The 27,334-nt window shown below is 34.9% G+C and overlaps 4 protein-coding genes across 9 annotated transcripts; 3 read left to right on the top strand and 1 right to left on the bottom strand.

The window, feature by feature from the left end:
* Nucleotides 1–1,737: 1,737 nt before the first annotated feature.
* On the bottom strand, nucleotides 1,738–5,115 carry LOC127804918 (probable disease resistance RPP8-like protein 2). The gene is made up of 2 exons (XM_052342018.1): nucleotides 2,200–5,115; nucleotides 1,738–2,030 (listed from the first exon to the last, which is right to left on the bottom strand). The coding sequence occupies exons 1-2, from the start codon at nucleotides 4,891–4,893 to the stop codon at nucleotides 2,025–2,027; spliced, it is 2,700 nt and encodes an 899-aa protein (XP_052197978.1). The 5' UTR covers nucleotides 4,894–5,115; the 3' UTR covers nucleotides 1,738–2,024.
* A 2,049-nt stretch (nucleotides 5,116–7,164) lies between these two features.
* LOC127805004 (uncharacterized) lies at nucleotides 7,165–10,056 on the top strand. Of its 2 annotated transcripts, XM_052342160.1 has the most exons (3): nucleotides 7,168–7,392; nucleotides 7,815–9,436; nucleotides 9,564–10,056. In XM_052342160.1, exons 2-3 carry the CDS (start codon nucleotides 8,015–8,017, stop codon nucleotides 9,762–9,764), a joined length of 1,623 nt encoding a protein of 540 aa, XP_052198120.1. In that variant the 5' UTR covers nucleotides 7,168–7,392; nucleotides 7,815–8,014; the 3' UTR covers nucleotides 9,765–10,056. The 2 variants fall into 2 exon arrangements, with proteins under 2 accessions (XP_052198119.1, XP_052198120.1); XM_052342159.1 differs by having other exon boundaries at nucleotides 7,165–9,436.
* A 2,631-nt stretch (nucleotides 10,057–12,687) lies between these two features.
* LOC127804790 (polyubiquitin-like) lies at nucleotides 12,688–15,119 on the top strand. The gene is made up of 2 exons (XM_052341816.1): nucleotides 12,688–12,867; nucleotides 13,755–15,119. The coding sequence occupies exon 2, from the start codon at nucleotides 13,755–13,757 to the stop codon at nucleotides 14,898–14,900; it is 1,146 nt and encodes a 381-aa protein (XP_052197776.1). The 5' UTR covers nucleotides 12,688–12,867; the 3' UTR covers nucleotides 14,901–15,119.
* Nucleotides 15,120–17,366: 2,247 nt separating this feature from the next.
* Nucleotides 17,367–23,239, top strand: LOC127803147 (probable methyltransferase PMT19). 5 transcript variants are annotated; one of them, XM_052339189.1, is made up of 8 exons: nucleotides 17,371–18,298; nucleotides 19,606–19,816; nucleotides 20,100–20,397; nucleotides 21,142–21,522; nucleotides 21,685–21,762; nucleotides 22,139–22,333; nucleotides 22,476–22,531; nucleotides 22,626–23,239. In XM_052339189.1, the coding sequence occupies exons 1-7, from the start codon at nucleotides 17,633–17,635 to the stop codon at nucleotides 22,513–22,515; spliced, it is 1,869 nt and encodes a 622-aa protein (XP_052195149.1). In that variant the 5' UTR covers nucleotides 17,371–17,632; the 3' UTR covers nucleotides 22,516–22,531; nucleotides 22,626–23,239. The 5 variants fall into 5 exon arrangements, with proteins under 5 accessions (XP_052195150.1, XP_052195149.1, XP_052195148.1 ...); XM_052339192.1 differs by lacking the exon at nucleotides 22,476–22,531 and having other exon boundaries at nucleotides 17,372–18,298; XM_052339190.1 differs by lacking the exon at nucleotides 22,626–23,239 and having other exon boundaries at nucleotides 17,367–18,298; nucleotides 20,118–20,397; nucleotides 22,139–22,599.
* The last annotated feature ends 4,095 nt before the right edge of the window (nucleotides 23,240–27,334 follow it).

Here is a 27,334-nt window from a genome sequence, read left to right as displayed (position 1 = left end):
CTAAACATAGCCGTGGCTTGTGTATCCGTGCTGCCGAAGAACCGACTGAGAATGAGGGAGGTATTGAGGATGATAAGAGACACAAGGGCGAAAGCTCAAGTGTTGTCGAACAACATTGGTCATTCGTTGAGGAGATGGCCGAACACCGTACAAAGCTTGCCGCAAGGCGAGCATTTGAGCATATGAACATCTGGCAATGCGTTTTTCACTTGTGGCTGAAAATTAAAAATTAGATCTACGAAAATCCAACCGTTAAATTTGGCCTATTTTTGTGTATGTTAACTCCTATTGCTTGGAGTTTCTAATGGTAGGCTCTGATCGTGTGAATTTCCGGCCGGCGGTGGTCGCCCACGACGGAGAAGATGCAGGATGCTAGAGAGAATAGAAGAAAAAAATAGAAAAAAAGAAAAGAAAGGAAAAAAAGAAGAAAAATTTATTCTTAAATTTTGAAAATAAAATTATATATTTATTTAAAATTTTAAAAATATAATATATCTATATTATAATTAAAAATATAGGATAACATATAGTATATTATTAAGTGTATAATTTAATATAAATTATCGCTAAGATATAGGTCAGCAATTTATTAATCAAATTTATCGTTTTATTTTAATAGTAGAATTTTATTAAAAAGAGTTAATTTTATTGTTTAATAATCAAATTCGTTGTATAAAATATCATACAATATTTTTTTTTTCAAAATTCCAAAGTAAATGTGTTTTCTAGTTATTTGTTTTAAGAAATATTTTTTCAAAATGACAAAAAAAACGTGTTTTAAAAAATCTCAAAACAGACACTCAAAACAAAAAACTGAAAATAAATTAAAAATTAAAAACTGAAACACGAAAGAGAACGCAACCTTAGTTTCTTTTGCAGTTAATTTCTTCTAACTATAAAAGAGATTTGAGGAAAGAAAAAATTATAGCAAAAACATTGCAAAAAACAATTAGAGGAAAACAATTAGTTTCTTCTAATTTCTTTTACAATTAGAAGAAAAAAAAATTATAGCAAACACACAGCACAAAAAGTTATTGCAAAATAATTAGTTTTTTTTTTTAAATTTGCAAAAGAAATTAGAAGAAAGAGAAAAAAAAATTAGTAGATCACATAATGAAAACATTTGTTTCTTAGCAATTAGTTTCTTCTAAATTTCTACATAAATTAGAAGAAAGAAAAAAAAATAGAGTAAAATACACAGCTAAAAACAATTACAACATAGAATTAGTTTATTTTAAAATGCAAAAGAAATTAGAAGAAACAAACAAAAATGAAGCAAAATGCAGACATGAGTAGTTCTCTAGCAAGTGCAAGTGGGAGATCCGACAGACCTCCATCTTACACTGCCAGGTTTGTCTCTCACTGATATACAAGAATATGCAATCAAATCAACAAGAGATAAGATCTAAAATGGCAAATGGACAGGAAATAGGGTTTTAATACACTTATATATACAAGGAATGTGCCTCAGTGGTGATGATAAATATACAAGGAGGCGCTGCACCTCAGTGGTGATGTTCTATGTGCCTCGTGCCTAGGTACGGCTCAGACATGCATTTAACAACTATGGCTGGATGTGTTGAGTGTCTGCCTTGATCCCTTGATCGTAGTACAGGATGTCATATGTTTAAATCCTAATATGTCTCTTCACCTTAAATTAAAAAATAAAAATAAAAGTTCAAAATTGAGATTTTCCATGCTTCCTTTTTTTTTTTTAATTTCACTTCTATTATGGCTGTCCAATAAAAAGAGTATAGACCATACCAAAATCAAACATATATATAGAAGCAACAAATCAACATATTGTTGGCTTGCAGTAAACAATAAGCAACACCATATAATCAGTTTGCTGCAAGATTAAACAAAGGACAAGAGTCTTTTTGAATGCTTCATTCCACCATATTTCCATTTGTGACTTTTAATCTAATAAAATAATTCTTTTCAAACAAATTGTAAACACAAAATGATGGGTCTTGCTTCTCCAAAATATTTTCTGCCTCATTCTCTATCCACCACGAGTATTTTTATGCCTGCACAGAAGGGATTGAAAAGAACTGTCAATTTCATTTCAATTCTACCAAGGATGTGAACCATTTTGTGTGCGCACTACCCTTTTTCTGTGAAATGAAAATGCAAAGAACAATAACACCAAAATCAGTTGAGACTGTAGCATGGAGAAAGGAAAAGAAGAATACTCACTAGTAAAGGACAAGGTTTCCACTCATTTACTCTGACAAATACATTTGTGCCAATGCTTTCTTTAACTTCTTTTGCAAAATCCAAAGCCATATTTGTCAGTGTCAATTCCTTCAATGTGGTGACATGCCTTAATCCATCAAGCCTCTGCAGTCTTCTGCAGGCCCTTATTTCCATTTCCCTAAGGCAAGTCATGGCTCCCTCCTCCACACTCAACTCTTTGAGCTCCATCAGGTTCCACAATTTCAAGACATGGAGGTGAGGAAAACCACCATGGTGACATGTCATTTCTTCCCCTAAGTAGGATTCAGCAAAAAGCCTGAGGATGTTGAGGTGAGGCAACCGTCCAAGCATTCTCATTGGGTCTTTTCTTAGTCCGGACATTGACAACGTTAGGATTTTAAGGTTTGGAGGAAGGCGCTTAACATCAACTGGTCTTGGTAACACTCCGAGCAAATACAAGTCCAACAGCTTCTGATGCTTTGTCAGCTCTGACGTTGTACTTGTAACCAATTTGATGGATCCGCGCTCACCAGATTTTTTTACTGATCTTAACCTTAGAGATTGAAGGTTGGTCAATTGTACAATCCAATTGTTTATAGGCTCTTGTGACGTCGAACTGAAACTAAGCCCCAACTTTCTAAGGCATGTTATCTTGTTCAATGTGCTCAACACAGGGCTATATTCACTTATGGATAAACCCCATAAGGTCTGAAGCTTGGATGCTGAAGGAATGGGCATATCATCAAAATTAATCCAATCCATATACAAATGTCTCAAGTTTGTTCTCATCCAAATAGAACTAGGCAAAGTGGTGATCATAGTGTGTTTCACATCTAAAGTCTCCAAGCGTGGCAAGTCACAAACTGAATCAGGAAGTGATTCTAAAACAGTTGATCTCAAGCCCAGATAGGTCAAGTTGAACAATTTTCCAAGTGTATTGGGCAGCCTAGGTTTGTATACACCTTCAAGATCTAGTACAGTCAACAATCCCAAGTCTATGATCTTGTTTAGAAACTTACCTATTTCAACAGCAGGTATACCTCTTTTTCGTTTGCTCAAGCATACGTAAGAACGAAGGTGCTGAATGTACTGATCTGAGCAAGGATAGTAATTGATTCCCAAGTATGATGCAAGACGCCGGACTGCAAATGGTGGCAGATCTCCAGATGTGTAATGTGACTTGCAATGGACATAAAATAGTCCCATATCTGCTGCTTTTGGAGAGAAGACATCATACAAGGCACCTGGCATGCAACACATTTTCGGGATTCCATCCGACCTCCATTTTGTAACTTCTATCATATTTCTATTAATTAGCTCTTCAAAATATGCATTTGCCACATCCTCAGGTGTTAATTCCCCTGAACACGACGAGTGACTCACCAATCCTTCAGCAATCCATAACAGAAACAACCTCCTCACAGGAACCTCAAATGCTTTTGGGAAGAGTCCCATGTAAAGAAAGCAGGGTTTAATTGCAGCAGGAAGTTCTTGATAGCTGAAAGTAAAGATATCCCCACCAAGATTACTTGCATTCTCTATCACACTCAACCGTTCATCATGACTTGATTCTTTCAGTGACAACAAACCTCCTATCAAGATGATTGACATTGGTAAACCACCACATAACTTTAAGATTTGCTCTTTGAATGTGGCCAATTCCAGATTGTTACTGAAACTATCTTCTGGTATGCATGCCTTCTTTAAGAACAATTGCCAACTCTCTTCATTTTTCAGTCTGCATGTTTGTACAGTTGGAGAGGAGTCGCGTGCTACTACATTTGCATTGCGAGTAGTGACAATTATCTTGCTACCATTGTTTGAATTAGGAAACACAATTCTTAGTCTTTCCCAAACTTCAAGCATCCCAACATCATCTACAATGATGAGGTACCTGTCCGCACCTAAAAGCTCGCTAAGCATTGACATCAAATCCTGCTCTAAAGGCGGCTCTTCTGCTTCAGCTACTATCTCATCAACTTGTTTTAACATCTCAAACATCACATCTCTAGCTCTGAACTCAAAATTAGAAGCATTAACCCAAACACGAATCTTGAAATGTTGCTTAATTCTTACTCTTTCATAGACAATCCTTGCTAGAATTGTCTTGCCTGAGCCTTCTTCTCCCACCACTGAAATGACTTCAGTGGCAGCCTGACTGCTTTCGTGCTCGGGGATTAGTCGACCCACCAACTCCCTCACTTGATCTTCAAGACCAACAGCATCTTTCTCCTCATCCAAATAAGAACTTGTAGAAACTATTCCCCGGCGCTGTTGCTGGCCATGGCTTGTCACATTTTGCAAGCTCAATCCAGAAATGTTGTTATTATAGCCATCAACAACCTGGATTTGTGCCATGAATTTCTGGATCTTAAGGGTAAACAGATATTGGCTCCATAAGTAGACCAAGCTGGTAAAAGGTTGAAACTTTTCACTTGAATCTCCATGTCTTTGCGATGGTACCCTTGTAAGAAATGTATCAATTGCATCTTCTGCAAAGTAAATTGCTCCCAGAAGCCTCCTCACCATCTGTTGATCATTTCCTGCATCTCGAAAGCGTTGCTCGAGTAAATGGAGCTTATTTGTGGCCCTCTGAACTCGATTTCTAAACTTTGATTTAGTAAAAGTTGCTTGATCAAGGAGAAGAGCTTGGAGTTTCTGCATCAAAAGCGAAACAATCCATTCAGCGTCCATGGATCGTCGATCAAAGTGGAAATCAATGATTCAATTTGAGTTTTAGGGATAAACTTCTATCAGGTTGGATTAGGTGGACTTGAGACAAAAAGGACAGAAACCAAATTGGCAGCGGTCGGCGGCGGCGGGAGCCTGGCTGCTGGAGGGGAACAGGAGAGAAAGGAGAGAGGGGAGGAAGGGCAAAATGGTCAGCAAGGAAAGGGGAGAGAGGGAAGAGAGGGGAGGAAAGGGCAAAATAATCTTTTCAACACCCTGAAGCCTCCTGTAAAAACCCTGTCTCTATAAGGGGAAATTATATTGGGAGCCCATGTTTTTACTCTTCACAGCTCACCGTTTTTACTCTTCACAGCTCACCGTGCATCAAATTTTATATCAATTTTAAAATTTCTATTTTACCCCTCTCACATCCCACAATCACTTTCTTCTCTGACCGCCAGCCTCCGTCTCGCCTCTCTCTTTCTCTACCCCGCACACACAAACACATACATATATAATTTTATATACACATATATTACTGGATACACAAACACACACACATACATATATATATACACACACATGCTGTTGGGTCGGCCGCCATGGTCGACCCCCCTCCCCCCACACAAGCACACTCTCTCTCACACACAAACACATACATATATATACACACACACATGCGGCCACCATGGCCGACCTAGCTGCTGGGTCGGCCATGGCGACCGACCCCCCCTTCCCCCCATACACATACACACTCTCCCCCCCTCACACGAAAATCATGGCTACAGCCATGGCAACAGTCGGGGAACCCAGCGTTCCCCGACTGGTTCGAGTAGGAGAACGATAGGTTCCTCGATTGCCAGCAGTCGGGGACGTTTTTTTATTTTTATTAATTTTTTTATTTTTATTAAATTTTTTATTATAATAAAAGAAAATTAAAAAATAATACAAATAAATAAATTTTAAATACCTACATTTTAAGTAATTATAATTTAGGTAATTTTAAATTTTAAATCATCCTATTGAATTTTTAATACTTAAAAAAATTAAAATTACTTAATTTATCTTATTAAATTACTTAAAGATACATATATCTAAAAATCCTACCATCATTTAAAATAATTTTTTTTAAATATATGTATCTTTACCTAATTCAATAAGATAAATTAATTAATTTTAATTTTTTTAAGTATAAAAAATTCAACACCTAAGATGAATTTTAGAGAGGTTAAATTTTTTATTAAAAAAATTAAAATTAATTAATTTATCTTATTGAATTAGGTAAAGTTACATATATTTTAAAAAATTTATTTTAAATGATGATAAGATTTTTAGATATGTGTATCTAAGTAATTCAATAAGATAAATGACCTAATTTTAAAATTTTTTTAAGTATTAAAAATTCAACACTTAATTACAATAATTTAAAATTTAAAATTAGTTAAATTATAATTACTTAAAATATAGATATTTAAAATTTATTTATTTGTATTATTTTTTAATTTTATTTTATTATAATAAAAAAATTAATAAAAATAAAAAATTAAAAAAGGCCCCTGACTACTAGCAGTCGGGGAACCCATCGTTCCCCAGCTCGGGCCAATCGGGGAACCCATTGTTCCCCTGCTCGGACCAGTCGAGGAATGCTGGGTTCCCCGACTGTTGCTATGACCGCGGCCATGATTTTCGTGTGTGTGGGAGGGGGGGAGAGAGAGAGAATGTGTGTGTGTGTGTGTATGGGGGGGGGGGGGGAAGAGGGTCGGCCCCAGCAGCTAGGTCGACCATGATGGCCGCATGTGTGTGTGTATATATATATATATGTATGTGTTTGTGTGTGTGAGAGAGAGAGTGCGTGTGGGGGGGGGGGGGAGGGGGGTCGGCCATGGCGGCCGACCCAACAGCATGTGTGTGTGTGTATATATATGTATGTGTGTGTGTGTTTGTGTATCCAGCAACATGTGTGTATATAAAATTATATATGTATGTGTTTGTGTGTGTGGGGTAGAGAAAGAGAAAGGCGAGGCGGAGGCTGGCGGTCGGAGAGGAAAGTGACTATGGGATGTGGGAGGGGTAAAATAGAGATTTTAAAATTGGTGTGAAATTTGATGCACTGCGGGCTGTGAAGAGTAAAAACACGGGCTGCCAATAGAATTTTCCCAGTACAAATAGTTTTAATTCGAACTACCTAAAGAAACTTCACTCCCATTACAATCAGCATCTTCTCTAGCTTCTGTTGCACGAAAGCAAAATCTTTCATTTTTATACCATGCTTGCCAAGTTGCCATGTCGTCCAGTCTTCTTTCAGAAGGGATCAATAAAGCATGAAAAAAGCCATCTGTAAAGCATGAAAAAAGCTGTTGCCATGTATCTTTAAGAATCTATGGTCGGAGAAGCCACCGTAAAGGTTAAGTGATGCACGTAAGATGTTTGAAGAAACGTCCATGAGAAACATTTTTACTTTGAAGTTCAGTGTTCATGAAATTGAAATGAAACCGCAAGTCTGGCTGTGACATCGCCTGTCAAGTGAGTATAATTGATGCCCTATTACTTTTTCTTGGTCCTATTAGTGGGACTTGAAAGATTTGTCATAGGCTGATTATTTTTGTACTTGATTCTATTTAATTCTAATCGAACCTTCTATGTATTTGCCTGTTGGTAAAAGTAAGTCCTTAGAGCTATGTAGTTCTCAGTTGTGGGCAATTTCATACCAAGATTATTGAAGATGAGAAGGACAATAATCGAGGTAGTTCCTCCAAGGTTAAGGGAACTGTGGAGTGAATGGCAGCTACGAGTAGTGGTTCTAGTTAGCCTTATCCTCCAAATAGTTCTAATCATTTTTGGCAATCGCAGAAAGCACATTCCAAGAACTTGGATTAGATTTGTTGTTTGGTCTGCCTATCTGGCTGCTGATTCAGTAGCCACTATTGCCCTTGGTGTAATCTCAGGTAATCTCGGTGACATTTATAAAGATAATGGTTCTATAGACACAAATGTTGAACTAAATGCATTTTGGGCACCATTTCTGTTGTTGCATTTGGGTGGCCCGGATACCATTACTGCATACTCCATTGAAGACAATGAGCTGTGGTTAAGGCACTTTCTTGGACTAGTTGTGCAATCATTTGGCACAATTTACATTTTCCTCATGGCCTGGACAGGCTCCCGTCTTTCCTTTCTGACCATTGTGATGATTTTTGTTGGCCTTATAAAGTATGGAGAGAGGACTTGGGTTCTTCGTTCAGCAAGCTACGACCAACTTAAAGGCTCCTTGAGTATCGCTCGCATTGATCCTAGCCCTGGAAACTCCCATCTAATTGAGGAATACAATCTGAGGTATGGTGAGGGATACAATGTGATACCTAATAGAGTGATTGAAGTTCAACTTCCTGTGGATTCTGCTATTTTTGAAGATGATTCCATCTCCAAGGATGATGAATTACTTACTGCATACGGGTTGTTTCAAATATTCAAGGGCCTTTTTGTGGATGTCATGCTCGGGTTCCGAGATCGGGATACCAGCCAAATTATTTTTCAGAGCATATCTTATGAGAAAGCTTTCAGGCTGATTGAAATGGAACTGGGATTCATTTATGATATGCTTTTTACCAAAGCAATGTTGGTCCATAATCCTTGGGGCTTTTTCCTGCGCATTGTTAGTTTCACTCTTACTTGCATTGTGTTGGTGCTCTTCTCATTAGCTACTGAGATGAAAAACTACTCAAAGCTTGATCTTTCCATAACTTTCCTGCTGCTGGTTGTAGCTATTTCTCTAGAGATGTATGCAACACTACTATTGCTTTCCTCAAATTGGACCAATGTTTTGTTGAGCATGCATAAGAAAACAACCACCTTGCAAGCAATTAATTCTCTTCCATTGCTTCGAAGCCCTCAGTGGTCGAATTCCATAGCTCAATATAGTCTTCTTAGCTTCATCCTCAAAGATCAGCCCATGGTTTGCCGTGGAATCTTGAAGCACTTCAACTTCATTGAACAGTTAGAGCAACATAGACATGTAAACTACATGGAAGTCCCTCTCATTCTGAAAGAATGGATCTTCAATCATCTACGAAAGAAACTCAGGGAAATGCAGAAGGAAAAAGAACCAGGCACATACAATCTAGAAGCCTTGCGCATTGCAAGAGGAAACCTTGTGGTGCAAAATTATAATCATAATGAATTGGATTGGAGCACCAAGGTAGAGTTTGATCAGAGCATCCTCATCTGGCACATTGCTACTGATATTTGCTGCAACATGGAAACTGAAACAGGTAGTATTCAATCAAAGATTGAAATGAGCAAAGTAATGTCACAGTATATGATTTATCTGCTAGTCATGAAACCTTCAATATTACCAACTGGTATGGGTGAGCTCATCTATGAACACACTTGTACAGAGGCTGTGAAATTTTTTAGCACCGCGGGCAAAACTGATCCTCATACAAAGTTACTTCAACAATATACCACTAGGCCCCAATTGGTTGGAGACAAGTACAGATCAAGGAAGTCTGTTTTATCAGATGCCTGTAGGCTTTCAGAAGGCCTGATCAGTATTTCAAATAAGGAAGAGGTGTTTCTCTTCTTCATTTACTTCTTGTTAATTCCTTATTCTTTGTTTTTTTTTTTTTTGGTTTCTTATACTAATTAATACTAGGAATTATCTTTGCAATTCATACCTTTACAATAACATTTGACAGAAATGGAGTATGATTGTTGATGTTTGGGTGGAGATCATAGCCTATGTCGCGAATCAGAGCAATGGAAAACAGCATTCAGTTCAACTAACTAGTGGGGGTGAATTTCTAACTCATGTGTGGCTTCTCATGGCACATTTTGGCTTGACACAGCACTTCCAGACACCTCAACCCCGTGCAGTAGCTGGACTGATTGTGAGATAAGCTACCATATTCTCCTTTGTGTCATATGTTTGTCAAGTGATTCTCTTGGCTTGGCTAGTTAGTGATAATTTGCATTTGTTTTTGTGCATAAGCATAATTATCTCAATTGAAACACTGTAGTCTGTATTTGCCCCATAAGTTCCATGCTGCCTCTTTATTCTCTATAGCACCTATATTTATAGTATCATTACCAATGATGGTTAAGTGTTGATTGTGTTGAGAATTTCTGCAACAGAAATTCCTTTGTCCAATGATTTTCAGCACTTTAAATGAATTTACTTCTCTTTTTTTACCTTCTGATCTTTTTTTCTTTGTCCCCATCTTTTCTAATGTTTCCATAGCTAGAACAAGTTCTTAAGTGAATGGAAAGTTCCATGTGCTCCTCTTATAGTAATTCTCAATTACCTATCCTGCATTTTTTGGATGAATAATCCATACTTAAGAAATTGACAATTCTTTTTTTTTTTTTTTTTTTAAAGTAGGAAAAAAAATCTCCAAATTCTCATTGGGCAGTAGAAGCTTTGAGTCAAGGATCACAAATTCCGTTCTAGTTCAATCACAAAATAGATTTGGCAAAAAGCTCCTTGTCACCTGCAACCTTTTTGTTAGTAGAAAAAGGATTGCTATTCTTAATTATAATTTTAGGCTTCATTTGTTTGTAGAAAAATAACTTATTTGTGTAAAATATTTTTAATGAAAAATGGTTCATCAGAAAATAGATTATGTTTTATTGTTTAATTATATCACTAAAAATCATCTAAAGATATTTTTTTAAATATTTGGATTACAATGTAAAAAGTACTTTAAAAAAAAACATGACGATATTTTGGGCTCTTAAAAAAAAATTGACCAATAAAAATTTTATATTTCTCATTTATAATTGAAAAGAAGAGAAAATTACACAAAAAAATTATATGTGATTGAAGCTGAACAGTGGTGGATTCAAGATTTATATACAAGGGGTTAGTGCTTTTACTTAAAATAAAATTAAAATTGTATTTGCACAACTTGCAGTTTATTTGTTTATTTATTTATTTATTTTTATCATATACATTGCATTTTATATATGAACAAAATAAATAACTTAAAACATTATGATAATATAATTCAAAAAGTAAAAAATATCATAAAAAATAGAAAAAAACCTTTTTGATCTTCAATATTATACATATTATAGATTAAATATAGGGTGATCTTATTAGCACACCACAAAAGTATTTTAGAACTCAATTTTGCATTTTTTTTAAGGATGAAATTACTTTAAAACCCATTAATTTAACGATTAATTGTTTTCAATTTTTTCCATACCTAAACTACCCTTATAGTTAAACTACATCAAAAACTTTGAAAATTAAAACTTATTATTTAATTTTTTTTAATTTTTTAATTTTTCTCTAGAATTTTTTTTGTGGGTATTGGATATTATAGAACAAATTGAATAGTACTCATTATAATAGGTACACTATGTTAAAATTTAATTTTTAATAATATTTTTTCTATATTTTTATTCAAAACTCTTACTAATTTTTTTGAATGTTATTCTGCTGAAAATAATTTAACTAAAAATATAAATAGATTTTAATACAATTTAACTAGGGATAGTTTAGGTATGAAAAAAAATTGGAAGCATTTAATTATTAAATGGATGAGTTTCAAAGTAATTTCACCCTTGAAAAAAGCGAAGCAAAGTGCTAGAATACTTTTGTGAAGTGTCAATAACATTACCCTAAATATATCACAATTGTATTTAATGATATAGTGAAAATTTTTAAGGATCTAAAAAAAAATTTAAATGTTTTGAGAGGTTGAAAAGAAAATTATCAAGACTATACAAGAACTTTTCAGAACTTTGGGTGACCAATTCATATAGGTCGGGTTGAGTCTAATTTAGATAAAATTTAAACTTAACTTATTTAAGCTCGTGTTCAAGTTTAAATAATATTTAAGAATATAAACTCAAATTCAGCCCAAATGTCATTGTGAGGTTTGGGTTGAGTTGGGCTAGCCCAAGTCAATTATTTTTCTCCCAATTTTTAGCAAGCATCCCTTCAATTACAATTATAAAATATTTTTTCAATATCAACTAATATAAACTAAATTAAATAAAGTTGTAATCAAACAAATCAATGCATAAAAATTGAAATAAACGTATATATATTTAATTTAATGACTTATAAAGTTTTTCATATATTTTTATTTTTAGTAATACAATCATGTTAGAGAAGGTGTTATATATTATATATATATGTATGTGTGTGTTCTTATTTTTATATAAGATGTTTATATGATGGTGCCATGCTCTACGTGAGTCCACATTAAAAAGACATCATACCAAAATCGGATCAGCCGGGTTATATGAGGTTGAGCCTTTTCAAATCTAAGCTCAACCCAAAATTAATTCGAGTTTTATTTTATTGGCTAAATTCAATCCAATCCTAGAGTTCAACCCAAATATATGGGGTCGAACAAATCGGGTTTTACACTAGTTTGGCCCAATTTTCAATCGTTCCAATTCATGAGTAAGTTAGAATGTTAGATGTATATTCTGGCAGGTTGTTAAACTGGAATGAATGAAACTTTGTCAAAGATGCACCATAAAGTAGAAGAAAAATGCTATTGGTACACCCATTTTGTATATTTTAGGCTACATAAGGGGTATTATGACAAAAATATCCCTCATGAGGCACATAGAAGTGCGTGAGGCGCATGTGAAGTACAGAGTATTTTGATCATAATATCTCCTTACGTAGCTCAAGATGTACAAAATGTGTGTAGATCTAGCGCGATTTCAAAATAGAAAGCAAAACTGTAATTTCGGCATTGTCCTTTGCACATCTCATGGATGATGTCACACATTCTTGCTCGGCGCGTGGCGTTGTGTCCAGGAGATAGGCGGTGATGCTCGGAAAAATCCAGAGCCAAAGGAAATCCGGAAAAAAAAAGCGCAAAAAATAGGAAAAAGTCGGTCGGAGTCCTCTCTCTCAGTTGTCATGGGCAGTTGCGTCATTTAAATTGAGGAATTCTCTTGCAATTCTCTCACAATTCCCTCGCAGTTCAGTTTCAGATAGATAAAGCACGAAATCCCCAGAAAGACTCTCTCAAGGTATGTCTCTCTGTTCCTTCTTGATTTTTATTTTTCTTTGATTTAATCGCTCTTAATTGTTTGATCCTTTAATATCTTTTGGTTAATCGATTCTGTTTTCGATCTCTGATTTCTGATTTTTAATTTTTGGTTACGTTGTTTGACCCGAATTAGATCTGTTGTCTCTTTGTTGATCGATTTTGTTCCGAGTCGTTTTTTGTTCTCTACTTTGTTGAGATGATCTGATATTTCTACGCCTTAATTCGGCTTAAATCATGAACTCTGTAAATTAGGGTTTTCTGTTTCTTCTGTGGTTTTTATGATGGTACTTTTTTTGGGGGATTCATGTCGACTAATTAATAGACATTTATGATTGATTCAACTGTGTTCAAATAAGACTGGACTTAATCAAGTTGTATTTTAACTATTTGATCCTCCCTTTTTTGGGTAAGGGATATTTTTTTGATCTTTGGATTTTGTAAAACGGTATAATTTTTTTGGTTGGTAATTTAAATGATTCTATTATCTGTTAGATCTCTCTTCTCGTTTTTAACATGCTTTGGGGAGTTTTATAAAACTTGATTGATTAAGATTCCTCTGGGTTCATTCTTCTGGAGGCTAAGCATATTATCCTGTCAATGAATGATGTTGTGAAAGTTTTCTAGCATATTGATATGCTGTAATTTTGATACTTGTACGATTGATGGAACATGTCGATTTATCAATCCTCTAAATTTTATAAGTTTTGTTCCCATGATTGATTTTATCAAATATTTGAACTGATCACTTGACTAACGTTGGGTTGGTGTGTAATTTTGCATTGGTTCTAAGCTCTGACTGCATAAAGCTTTGTGGAAAATATAGACTAACTCTACCTTGTTTTTTTTTTTTTTGTCTATTGTGATCAGATGCAAATCTTTGTGAAAACGCTTACTGGCAAGACCATCACGCTTGAGGTGGAAAGCTCAGACACCATTGACAATGTAAAAGCCAAGATCCAGGATAAGGAAGGGATTCCCCCCGACCAGCAGAGGTTGATCTTCGCTGGAAAACAGCTTGAGGATGGTCGCACTCTTGCTGACTACAACATTCAAAAGGAATCCACCCTCCACTTGGTCCTGCGTCTCAGAGGTGGTATGCAGATCTTTGTTAAGACTCTCACAGGCAAGACCATTACCCTTGAGGTGGAAAGCTCGGACACCATTGACAATGTAAAAGCCAAGATCCAGGATAAGGAAGGGATTCCCCCAGACCAGCAGAGGTTGATCTTCGCTGGCAAACAGCTTGAGGATGGTCGCACTCTTGCTGATTATAACATTCAAAAGGAGTCCACCCTTCACTTGGTCCTCCGTCTCAGGGGTGGCATGCAGATATTTGTGAAGACCCTTACTGGCAAGACCATCACCTTGGAAGTTGAGTGTTCTGACACTATCGACAATGTGAAAGCCAAGATTCAGGACAAGGAGGGTATTCCACCAGACCAGCAGAGGTTGATCTTCGCTGGCAAACAGCTTGAGGATGGGCGCACTCTTGCCGATTATAACATTCAAAAGGAGTCCACCCTCCACCTGGTCCTGCGTCTCAGAGGTGGTATGCAGATTTTTGTGAAGACTCTCACTGGCAAGACAATAACCTTGGAAGTTGAAAGCTCGGACACCATTGATAATGTGAAGGCCAAAATCCAAGACAAGGAAGGGATCCCACCAGACCAGCAGAGATTGATTTTTGCAGGGAAGCAGCTGGAAGATGGAAGGACTCTAGCTGATTATAACATTCAGAAGGAGTCAACTCTGCACTTGGTGCTGCGTCTCCGTGGTGGAATGCAAATTTTTGTCAAGACCCTGACTGGCAAGACAATCACCTTGGAGGTTGAGAGCTCAGATACCATTGACAATGTGAAGGCTAAGATCCAAGACAAGGAGGGGATTCCACCAGACCAGCAGAGACTGATCTTTGCTGGAAAGCAGCTGGAGGATGGCAGAACCCTGGCAGATTACAATATCCAGAAAGAGTCCACACTTCACCTTGTGCTTCGCCTCCGTGGTGGCTTTTAAGCTCATGATGTGCCTATTTAATGTCTATGGTTGTGGAGTCTTGCTTTCTCCATGGTTTAATGTTCTATGGTGTTGGATAATTTGTTGCCATCGTTGAATGGCTTGCTTAAATAAGTTGTTTGAACCTTTACCTTTTTTTCTTTTTAAATGTGCTGTTGGTTTATCGTTTGCAGACTCTGGTTTCAAGATATTGAAATGGCCTTCATAGGTCATTGGAAGGCTGCTTCGTTTGTGCTTTCTATAAACTGTGCATGTTCTCCTATATGTTGTTGCGCCATAGGTCATCCATTTCATATTTTTTTCTGTTTAGTTTTCTTTGATGTCTTTTAATTTTCAATTGTTTTACTTGGTGGCTTTTGCAGAGTGTCTGACACTGTTTTTATGTAAGACGAGCCTGATTTAGGGCCGACTTGCTTGATCTCGTCTTATCTTCTCTCGTGAGGTTGCTAATTATAATTTTATTTTTGTCTGAGTTGCTGTTTTAGAGTTATCAACCCATATAATAGGATAAAGGCTGAATATGTTATTATTATTTACTGTTCTAGAGCCATGGTCACCGTATGTTGGTGAGGGGTGCTTGTTATTAACTTATTATGTGGTATGACTATGCCTCGTTAGGTTAAGGGGTGGATGGTGGCTGCTACTTGCGTACAAGAGTTGTGCTGCTGCTTTGTGGCTACTGTTTTTGAGGTTGTGAAGATGGCATCTAATGGGATGCTGTTTACTAGTTGGCTTTGCTTATAGTTCTTGCAGGTGAAAACTAATATTTAATTACAGTTATCTGGTGACTTAGGTTGGGGATGTGCAGGTGGACACCCTTTTTTCCATTGCAATAGCAATTGCTGTTTGTTTAGGACTTAATTGCTAATTCCTTGAGGATAGTGCTCAAAGCTTCTTGGAAATGGGAGTATTTCCCTAGAAAGATGGGAGGGTCCTTCACCTTGTTCTACTTGGATTACATAGTAATAGTCGGACAAGGTTGGATGATTGTGACTATTGTTTCTGCAATTGTTGTGGGGAATACTTGTCAAGTCAATTCAGAAGATCTAGCTTTGACAAATTAGAATTTCACTTTTTGATGAGGATCGCCTCAATTGATTGGAAGTACATTGTCGGATGAGATATTCTGCTTTGCTAATTTACATAGTGGAGTTTCCTCATATAATTGAAAAATGTTTACGAGTGATATAGACATGGTGCCAAATTTCCAGAATTTTTGATTGAAAACAACATTTTAGTCATTTGAAAAATATGTCAGAAAGTAAGGTTACCTTCTCTTTCATTTTTAATTTTTAATTTTGAGTTTTAAATTTATTTTTAATTTTCTATTTTGATAGTCTATATTTAAAAAATTAAAAATGAATTCTTTTTACCATTTAAAAAAATTATTTCTTAAAATAAAAAATTAAAAAAACACATTTATTTTAGAATTGTGAGAAAAATTATTTTATGATATTTTATTCAATGAATTTGATTATTAAATGATAAAATTATTTTTTTAATAAAGTTTTATTATTAAAATAAAATAATAAATTACTAACATTATAATTTATATTAAATATTATTATACATAATATATGTAATATATTTAATAATATACTATATGTTATCTTATATTTTTAATTATAATATAGATATATTATTTTTTAAAATTTTTAAATAAATATATAATTTTATTTTTAAAATTTAAAAATAATTTTTTTTCTTTTTTAGAGTCAAAACATGAAAAATGGATTGTGTTTTCCATGTTTTGGACTTAGAAGATTATTTTAGTTCAAAACAACCAAAATAATGTTGTTACTTTGGGTTTTCTTTATAATTTTTTTTGTTTTAAAAAATATATTTTTAAAAATAACAAAATAAACGTATTTTTATTATTTTAAAAAATTAAAAATAATATGAAAATAATAAAGAGAAGGTAACTTAAAACAGTTTAGCAAGACTCAAACCCGTGTATAGCCTTTATTTTGCCTGGATGGAGTCGCATTAAATTTCTACTAAAACAAGAAGAGAAAAGAAAATGATTATTTTACTTTGCTCGAATTAATTGACGCATGGGATAACTAAAGATATCAAATATTAAAAATATTCTTATATTAAAATTGTCACATCGCCTTGAAAATACCGCATGCGTATTTAAATAAAATTTGGGCGAATTTCATCTATGATAGATGAAATTTGCCCGAAGTGAATGGGGCGGACTGTGTTGATGTCCGCCAGTGAATTTCATCTCCGATGAAATCTGTCCACTGTTGCTGCATGACTCAAGAGAAAATTATGTGGGTATATGTTGTTTTAGAAAAGCTAGAAACTTCACTTGCCCAAGATTTTTGATAAGAGTGGTAGGGACAGTTATTATCATCATTTGCCGACTCCTACACTCCTTAACTGTGACTCCAAGTAATGTCATTGTCCACCACTCCTCTCTTTTTTATTTATTTATTTATTTTTTGAGTCAACTAGTCAATGGCAATGTTCATAAGTTTATTAAGTTTCCTGATTAAGGCCCTCATCAAAATAACAGCTAAGTATTGAACTACAACCAGTTTTCTCTTCCCTAACCATTCTCAATCCCAATCATTTCCAATTTTCCAGGACACATCTAATTTTATGATCAATCGAGCACAGTCCCATTCCGTCCCATTACAGAAATGTGCTTTCAGGAAGTATCATAGAAACGCTCTACCCCCATAGTAGCAAAGTAAAGATCCTCTGTCGACTGTCAAGAACAAATGGCAACACCAAATCCTCTCAAGAATCCCCTTCTGGGTCTTCTCCTCTGCGTTATCCTATTCTCTTTCTCCTACATTCTTGGCATCCAAATCAGCTTCTTCTTCAACTCGGCCACCACTAGCACTGCATCTCCTCCTCCACCTCTTCAAAAGAAGTCACAGCCACCAGATTGTCTCAAACTCAACTTCTCAATCTCATCACCTGCTCTTGACTTTGAACCGCACCACCCACTTCCTCTCCCTCGAGAACCCCTCAAAGATGTTCCATTTCTTGACTTCTGCCCTCCAAACTTCACCGATTACTGCCCTTGCCGTGACCCATCAAGGGAAATGCTCTTCCCATTTGAAAGATTCTTGGGCAGAGAGAGGCATTGCCCTCCACCCAATGAGAAACCAAAGTGTTTGGTTCCAAGACCTGCTGGGTACAAGAACCCTTTTCCTTGGCCCAAGAGTAGGGACTATGCTTGGTTCAAGAATGTGCCTTTCAAGAAGTTGACTGTGTCCAAGAAAACACAGAATTGGGTCAGATTGGAAGGTGATTTGCTGGTTTTTCCAGGTGGTGGGACTTCATTTCCAAAGGGAGTGAAAGGTTATGTTGATGAGATCAGGCGTATTGTGCCTTTGAAATCTGGTGTTATAAGGACCGTTCTTGATGTTGGATGTGGGGTAAGTGATTGATGAAATGCCACGTCTTTTGTTTGATTACTTGGTTGGATTCTTTGTGCTTGTATTTTGGGTAAGATTTGCCATTTTCATTATTATCTTTTACACTACATTTTGGAAGTCTTTTTCTTGGCCTTAGTGATGAATGTGGAGTGAACTTCAAAGTCTTGGTTAATAATAAATACTTGAGCGTGACAGTGAGAAATATCATAAATATAATTGGTTGTTTTCATAGGATTATTTGCACTTCGTGTTTCGCTTGAATTACACATGGGTTCTGTGCTGATCTGGAAGACCATGGAGGATGATTGTTGAAGTGTTTTTCATGGGTTTCGTGAGATCATTAGTGATGGTGGAAAGTAAAAGAAATTTTGTCGAAAACTCTAGGTGATGCTTATGTTGGTCCCTTAGGTAATGGCCACTCAAGAGGGAGGGGTGAATTGAGTGGTTAAATAAAACTTTTTGCTTATTCAGTTATTTAGATGATTATTCACCCTATATCGAAATATATCTATTTTACGGCAAATAACGCTGCAGATATGAAAGCAATAAAAAAAACAAGAAATAGACACAGCGGTTCAATGAAATAGCATGACCTCTCTTTTTATAGTTTGAATCTTTCTCTTTTTTCATTTCTAAATTTGGATTTTCCTTGAACTGATTTAAGTCATAATTACTATTCTGTATGATCTTAGATAGCACAAATAGCTTGATTTTTGTGTTGAATGTGGTGCTTATCTAATGTAAATGAGATTTTTTATTTTGAAAATCATAATGAACCAAGCAAGACTGAGACATAAAAAAAATAATGGTGCTGATAAATCTTTTATTCCTTCATTTTGCTTCCACTGACTCAAATTTATCATGGTCATATGATTCGGTATGCTATTTTCCTGTCAGTTTATTGATTCTAGACCCATTTTTATTTATCTGGCATTGTAGTTGTGTGGCTAAAGGCACATTTGGCTTTCTATTGAATTGAAATGCCAAATGCAGTTCTGCTTTTATGAGAAAGCAATTTATCATGCAATGTCGTTTATAGACTCTGTGCATGTTATCATTGTGGCTAATGTGTTAGAAGCAAATTTTGTCTTCTATTTCTTTCAAATATATACTTTCAGACCATCTGAAAGTGTTGTGTTTGAACTCAAATATTCTTTTAGTATGGTCTTTTGTACTGCAGAAAGATGATATATCCTTTTCATGTGAAATAAAAATAGAAAAGTAATTCATCACCACCAAACACATTCACTTTCCCCCCTGAATAATGTGTACTGAAATTCCAGGCATTTGGTTGATGTTCTCGTCAGGTTGCGAGCTTTGGAGCATTTCTAATGGACTATAACATTTTGACAATGTCAATTGCACCAAGCGATATACATGAGGCCCAAGTGCAGTTTGCCTTGGAAAGAGGTCTTCCAGCAATGCTTGGCATACTTAGCTCTCATCGGCTGCCATTCCCATCAAGATCATTTGATATGGCTCACTGTTCAAGATGCCTAGTGAAATGGACTCATTATGGTACTCTTATTTAAGTCTTCAAATATATTGAGGGGTTTATTATCATAATATTATATGCTAGAAACTAAGTTTTGATATTTTGTAAGTGCGAGTTTTTGAAATGGTAAATGAAACTTCTTCAATGGACTGAATTTTTTAACATGCTTCAACAAACAAACAAAATCATCTAAAAGTACTTGGAAGAAGACAAATAACTATTTGTGCATCCATTTCTTGTTATTCTACCATGTTTCTATAGATATTTCATATATCCTGATATGATAATTTCCATTTTCTTGGCTAGATGGACTTTATCTGATAGAGATTGATCGAGTGTTGCGTCCTGGTGGCTACTGGGTATTGTCTGGACCTCCTATAAATTGGAAGGTTAACTATAAGGGTTGGGAAAGACAAGCTCAGGACTTGGAACAAGAGCAAATCACATTGGAAGATCTTGCCAGGCGATTGTGCTGGAAGAAAGTTGCAGAGAAAGGACGTATAGCTGTGTGGAGAAAGCCTACAAATCATATACACTGCATAAAAAAGTCAAGGACCTGGAAATCTCCCTCATTCTGTTTTCAAAATGATCCTGATGCTGGGTGGTAAGTATCTACCTTATCTTTCAAGATATAGCAATTGGCGTGTGGCAGTCTTAAAAAACATGAACTCTTGCTTGTGCATTATGAATTTCAGTTTGTTTGACATGGATCTTTTGTGGCAAGCATGTGATGCTACTTGCTAAACTTAATTGTAAGCTACCAATTAAATGGACACCTTGTTTTTCAAGTATATTGCTTCTTTTCTTTTCCTCCTGTTTCTTCTTATAGTAGAATGAAGCAGTGGACGCTTGTTTTTCCCATAGTAAGTGGAATAAATGGACAGGCTAAAATTTAGTGCTTGTTTGACAAATTTGAGCTAAAATTTTATTCTCTTTCCTTTTATCTCCATCTAAGGGCTTAGGAGGCAGATAGTCATATGGGATTAAACTTCGGTAGGTAAATTTTCATAATGACTTCATTGTTATTGTTTAGTTTAGCAAAATGTGCATGAAAATAATTTTTGATAAGATAATTGAAATCTAGTACATGCTGTTCATAATGGAGCAAATTTTCATAAATTTTCCCTTAGTGAAATTTAGTGTTACAGCACATCCTATTCAACAGAGGTAACTAAAAATGAAACTATCACTATAACATCCTTCCTATGATATTGAAATCTTCAGCAAAAAATTTGGGAATTTCCAAGTGTCTTGTCCACCTTACAAAACATAAACGTAGATTGGGACAGTGATTCCCAATGTTCCATAATAATTCTCTGTCAATCATTTGTTTTTGATGCTTCAACAGGTATAAGAAGATGGAACCATGCATTACTTCTCTTCCAAATGTGACAGACATCCATGATATATCAGGAGGCTCTCTTGAAAAATGGCCAAAAAGGTTGAATATTCCTCCACCTAGGATTAGAAGTGAAGGAATGTCAATTAGGGCCTTTGGTGAAGACAGCCAGTTATGGCAAAGAAGAGTTCGACATTATGGGATCATACTCAAGTCTCTTACTCGAGGAAGATATAGAAATATAATGGACATGAATGCTGGTATAGGTGGTTTTGCTGCAGCACTAACCAAGTATCCGGTTTGGGTAATGAATGCAGTACCTTTTGATGCAAAAAAGAACAATCTCAGCATTGTATATGAGCGTGGACTTATTGGAACTTACATGGATTGGTAAGAATAAAAATTAATTCTTCGTTTCATATTCCTCTAATTTGGTTCTTTGTCAATATTTTTTAACCGATGAACTAAATTGCATTTCAGAACAATGTGTGTATTTCCTTCCCTTTTATTCAGAGGTGAAATAACAGATGGTTCAACGATGCTGACTTGCAGGTGTGAAGCCTTTGATACATATCCTAGGACCTATGACTTGATACATGCATATGGTATTTTCAGCATGTATATGAATAGGTACGTTAGCAATTCATTTCAATTTCTTTTTGTGAATTATCGTGTCATCTAGGAGATTAGTAATAGATAATGAGAAAAGAAAACTAAGGATGAAAAGATGAAGAAAAGATAATTTTGTAAAAACTATAATAAAAATTGTATGGATCACAAATACAATACAAAGAAACAAAATGGAAATTGTTAATAAAATGGATTACAAATGGTAACATTTGTTCACCCTTTCTTTTCTTCTTTGCTTTTGCATTTCTTCTAACTTTTACTCAATTTTGCAATAATATCTCATCCTATTGATGATTCTCTTGAATTAGTTAGTATCATTTAGAGAAGGTCATAAAGAATCAAACTGTATCCGATTTGAATTTATTGTCTCATGTAGATGCAACGCTCTTAATATCCTCCTTGAAATGTACCGGATTCTTCGGCCTGAAGGAGCTGTTATAATAAGAGATCATGTTGACATCATTGTGAAATTGAAAGACATTACACATAAGATGAGATGGGATGGCAAGATTTTCCACAGTGAGAATGGGCCTCTCCATCCAGAGAAGATACTATTGATAATTCTAAATAGGTATTGCATTCTAACCATTAACCATTCTACACTTTGTCATTGGTCTAACAGATGATTGTAAAATAGCTTTTTCCAAATGTTACAATTAGAATAGTTCAATCATTCTAATAAATATCCTTTAACTGTATTTTGTTATTTGTAGCAAGCATTTGAAGGGCCTATGTAATTGTTTATACAGCTGATGATATGTGATGAGAGGTCAATGTTTCTTAAATTTTAATGAATTATATCCCCATTTTGGTTTTATATTTATGCTTAAAATAAATAATTATTCGTATTATATTATTTTCAGGATGAAGTAAGGAAGTTGACTTCTACAATTAATTAGGGGCATAAATCGAAAACGTTGGATGACCCATTATTGCTGTTCAAATTTAAGGGCCAATTATGGAGTCTAGAGAATGTTTCAAGTGCACTTGGGTTAACTATTAAATGGAGTCTAACATACGGAAGGCCCAATCATTTTAATCACATAGAAGGCCTAAGACCAATCAAAGGCCCCAAAAAAGCCCAACTTGTAAAAGACTTTTATTTATTTTGTATTTCTATGAGTGCTTTACCATCTAAAATCTTTTGTATTTTGTGTCTTTCCACTAGTTAAAGTCTTTTATATTTTTTTTTTGGTAAATGCCCCATTAGCTTAGTTGTGATTATGTTTAGTGATAATAGGGTAATTTTATTTGTGTGGTCTTTATTGCATCTTGTGAGTTATAAATAGCTCACTTGGGTGCACTTGTGGAGGAAGCCATTATTCTTGAATCAAAACTTAGTTGTGTTATTAGAGTTTCTCTTGGAGAATTACTTTTGTTTTCTCTTCTTTTCTCTCTTGTCTTCTCTTGTGATATTTCTTCTTTTCTTCTTTCTCTTAAATTCTCATGTCATTTATTGTTACTTTATTATCCATCGCCTGAATGACAGGTTAATTTCTGTTATTAAATTTCTGTAATTTTAATTCACATCTTTTTATTATCCATCACCTAAATGGCTGGTTAATTTTTGTTATTTTAATTCTTGTCATTTAAATTCTATCATTTAACTTACTCTATTTAAATTCCTGTTAATTAATTTTCAAATTAAGATGAGTAGTTAAATCAAATATTGAGTTAAGGCAAAAACGGTGTCCAACGCCAATGATTCCCAAAGAAAGTTGCGTTTTAAATGAGTAACAGTAATTTAAATTTCAGTATGAGTGTATTAATTATTAAAAGATCACTAGGTTTGGAATGGAGCATAAGCGTAACTTAGAGCTTTCATGCCACGTATGAGAGTTACTAGAACTGGAAACGTTATCATACTCAAACTCGGATGATTAATTTAGTTGTTTTGTATATTAATTGCAATTGAATTTATGGTAGTTGCTTAAATTAAAATCTCACATATCATGTATGGGGATTACTTAAACTAAAACTATTATCATCTCTAATTGCATTTAATAGCTGACCCTCATATTTGAAATTAAATTAATGTTGCTAATCTTTTCTGTTAAAAATTGGGGATCAACGGGTTGGTACTGAATTTATCTTAACTCAAGTCTTATCCAATTCTATATTCTCAAATTCAGAATCTATTTTAATTTCTGTCTTGTTTTATTTCCTAGCATCCGTTATTTGAAAATCCATAAAAAATCGTGTTGTTAATTCATCCAAATGCTTGTGTGTGTGACATTCTTTTTCTTTTGTTATAAATAAATCTCTTAGTGGACGATCTAGACTCATCTAGAAAATAAATTAAATTTGGACTACAACTGTACTCGTACACTGGCGAGAATAAACCTCTCACCAAAATAACAGAAAAAAAATCTAATATAAATTTTGTTGTGTTTTAATTACAAGATGAGAGTGCAGTCAAATTTTGGTACTGTTGCCGGGGAGATTTAGGCAAAAACAAAAAGGAAACAAAAATAAGAATAAGCATATCCTGATAAATTCGGTAATTCTGTTTTTTTTTTTACTTTATTTTTGTTTGTGCATGGTGTATGATACTTAGGTCAGGTAGGATTGTAAAATATCAAAATCTGCTATACAGCCCTATTGATTCTCTATCTACTACTGAATTATCACTGACACAATCACTCATGTTTCAACACAACGAGAACTTGCCACTTGCACCTAATAACATGTCTGCACATAGTAGTGACCATGGTGACTCTAATCCCATTGATCATGAAGTGATCAGACCCCTTAGAGAGTATTTTCATCCTCCTAGGCAGACAACTCCCTCATGTATTATTCTTCCCATCAACCATCATAGGTTTTATTTCAAGTCTGACACTATCCAACTGTTGCCAATTTTTTATAGCATGGATTCTGAAAACCCATACACCCACATGAAAGAGTTTGAGGAAGTGTGTAGCACCTGTATGGATCATATAGTGAATGAAGATGTCATAAGATTGAAGATCTTCCCATTTTCACTCAAGGATAAGGCTAAGATATGGTTGAGCACTCTTCTGCCTAGGTCCATAGGAACCTGGAGGGAAATGCAACTGACATTTTTGAAAAAATATTTCCCAGCCAATATGACTGTCACCCTTCAAAGGCAGATTATGAATTTTGTGTGTAAACCCAATGAGAACTTTGCTTAAACTTGGGAGAGGTTTAAGGACCTTCTCCATGCTTGCCCACACCATACTTTTGAACAATTGAGAGCAGTCAGTTTCTTTCATGATACTCTTAGTCCTCACTTGAAAATACTAGGGTCCACCATGTGTAATTGTGAGTTTTATGAGAAGACTTCAGAGGAGGCGTTCCAATTCTTTGATACCTTAGTAGAAAACACTAGAAACTGGGAGGTTGGACCAATATCTTCTAATGACTCAAGAGAAAATCCACAGTCTAGAGGTAGGTATCAACTGAGTGAGAGTGATGATCTGAATGCTAGGATAGCTGCCTTGACAAGAAAGATTGAAAATTTGGAAATCAAGAAAACACAGTCTGTTAATCAAGTGGAAGTAAAATGTGCAGTTTGTGACACAACAGAGCACAAGACTGAGGAATGTCCTATATTACTTGTTTTCAAAGAGGTATTGTATGGATAAACAAATAACACACGTCCACACAATTTTGAGGGTAGACAAAACTAAAATTAATGGAGAAACTATTACGGGCATAACCAAAACTACAACTCATATCATCCTTACAATAGAAACCACTCAAATTTTTCTTGGAGAAATGATTCTGCAAATCATTCTTAGCCACCATTCCCTGCACAACAATCTTTCCAACCAAATCAAGGTTTCTCATCCAACACTTACCAACCATCTCATACGAGACCTTTAGAGGACACTCTGCATCAATTCATCCAAAGCCAAACAGTAATCAATAATCAAGTTGCCAAAACTCAGGAGCAAACAAACAAAGCCATAGAAGACATTAGGAGCCAGTTGACCAAGTTAACACAAACATTGAGTGTGAGAGAACTCGGAAGGTTTCCATTCTAAACTAATCCCAACCCAATTAGGCAAACCAACCAGGTAGAAGCTTCAAATAGTGAAACCAACACTCATGAACAAGTTCAAGCAGTGATTGTTCTAAGAAGTAGAACAATAATTGAAAAACCAATTAATGCTAGGATAATCCAACTTCCTGTTGAAGAAAAAGAAGAACCAAAAGATCATGAACCCACTGTGAAGAAAAATGAAAAATAAAAAGAAGATGGGAAAGGTAATAATATTTCAGGGAAAGAAATTCAATATAGACCCAAACCACATTTTCCACAAAGATTGAATTATTTGAAAAAATAGCAACAAAATGTAGATATATATACGGAGTATTTAAACAAGTGAGAATCAACATTCCACTTTTGGATGCAATAAAACAAACACCTTTATATGCCAAATTCTTGAAAGACCTTTGCACTATAAAAAGAAAAATAAATGTGCATGAAAAACATTTCTAACTGAACATGTCAATTCTATTCTACAATTCAAAATCCCTCACAAATATAAAGATCCAGACTGTCCAACCATTTCATGTATCATAGGAAGCTAGAAAGTTGATCAAGCACTTTTAGACCTAGGAGCTAGTGTTAATTTATTGCCATACAGTGTTTATCAATAATTGGGTCTAGGAGAATTGAAACCTATAAGAGCCATTCTACAGTTGGCGGATAGGTCAATCAAAGTGTCTAGAGGGATAGTTGAGGATGTATTGGTCCAAGTGAACAATTTCTACTTTCCAGTAGATTTCATAGTGTTGGATACCCAGCCTCATCAGGGTCCTCAACCTCCTGTTCCTGTCATCTTGGGTAGACCGTTCTTAGCAACATCAAATGCCGTAATCAATTGTAGAAATGGTGTGTTGAAGCTATCTTTTGGGAACATGACTGTAGAAATGAATATCTTCAGGGTAGCCAAACATCAAGACACTGAGAGTGAAGTGGAGGAGGTAGACTTGATCCAAACATTGACCAATGATTATTTTGAAGAAAAGTTCATGAGAAGACCCAAAGAAAGAAATCAGGATTTTGAGGAAATAAGAGAAATGAAAGTCATAGGTAAAGAGAGTGAGAAGCCTACATGGATGCTTAGTTTAGAGCCATTAAGAAATTTGGACAGTAAGCTCACGAATTCTGATAGCCATCCATCCATACCTGAGAGAAAGCCATTGCCCAGTGATTTGAAGTATGTCTTTCTAGGAGAAGATGAAGCATTCACACTGGTTATCTCTTCTAGTTTGACATCTCAATAAGAGCAACAATTGATAGAAGTTTTGAAAGCACATAAAAAATCATTAGGATGGACTATTGATAGGGCTTAATTGTTTACATATTTTTATCTAATTTTTATCTTAACCTTATATTAATTTTTCTACATAAATGTGTGTTTATATGAATTTTATATTATTTTAATCTCTTTTTGTAGAAACTCAACAAAGGAAATTAATTTGAAGATTAGGGCATAAAAAAATATTATAAAATTAATTTTAAAATAAATAAATAAATAAATATTTTAAATAATTAATATTTATATATTATTTTATATATTATATTACATTATATATT

The sequence above is a fragment of the Diospyros lotus genome, chromosome 6, assembly GCF_014633365.1.
Source record: "Diospyros lotus cultivar Yz01 chromosome 6, ASM1463336v1, whole genome shotgun sequence".
NCBI lineage: Eukaryota > Viridiplantae > Streptophyta > Magnoliopsida > Ericales > Ebenaceae > Diospyros > Diospyros lotus.
Note: the sequence above shows the minus strand (reverse complement) of the source record. Positions and strands in the feature narration are given on the sequence as shown.

Coding starts and splice junctions, on each gene's coding strand:
- LOC127804918 (XM_052342018.1), bottom strand. CDS start 4,893: ATGGACGCTGAATGGATTGTTTCGCTTTTGATGCAGAAACTCCAAGCT.
- LOC127805004 (XM_052342159.1), top strand. CDS start 7,592: ATGAGAAGGACAATAATCGAGGTAGTTCCTCCAAGGTTAAGGGAACTG. Junction 9,437..9,563: donor GTATTTCAAATAAGGAAGAG/GTGTTTCTCTTC, acceptor AACATTTGACAG/AAATGGAGTATGATTGTTGA.
- LOC127804790 (XM_052341816.1), top strand. CDS start 13,755: ATGCAAATCTTTGTGAAAACGCTTACTGGCAAGACCATCACGCTTGAG.
- LOC127803147 (XM_052339188.1), top strand. CDS start 17,633: ATGGCAACACCAAATCCTCTCAAGAATCCCCTTCTGGGTCTTCTCCTC. Junction 18,299..19,605: donor TTCTTGATGTTGGATGTGGG/GTAAGTGATTGA, acceptor TGTTCTCGTCAG/GTTGCGAGCTTTGGAGCATT. Junction 19,817..20,099: donor AGTGAAATGGACTCATTATG/GTACTCTTATTT, acceptor TTTCTTGGCTAG/ATGGACTTTATCTGATAGAG.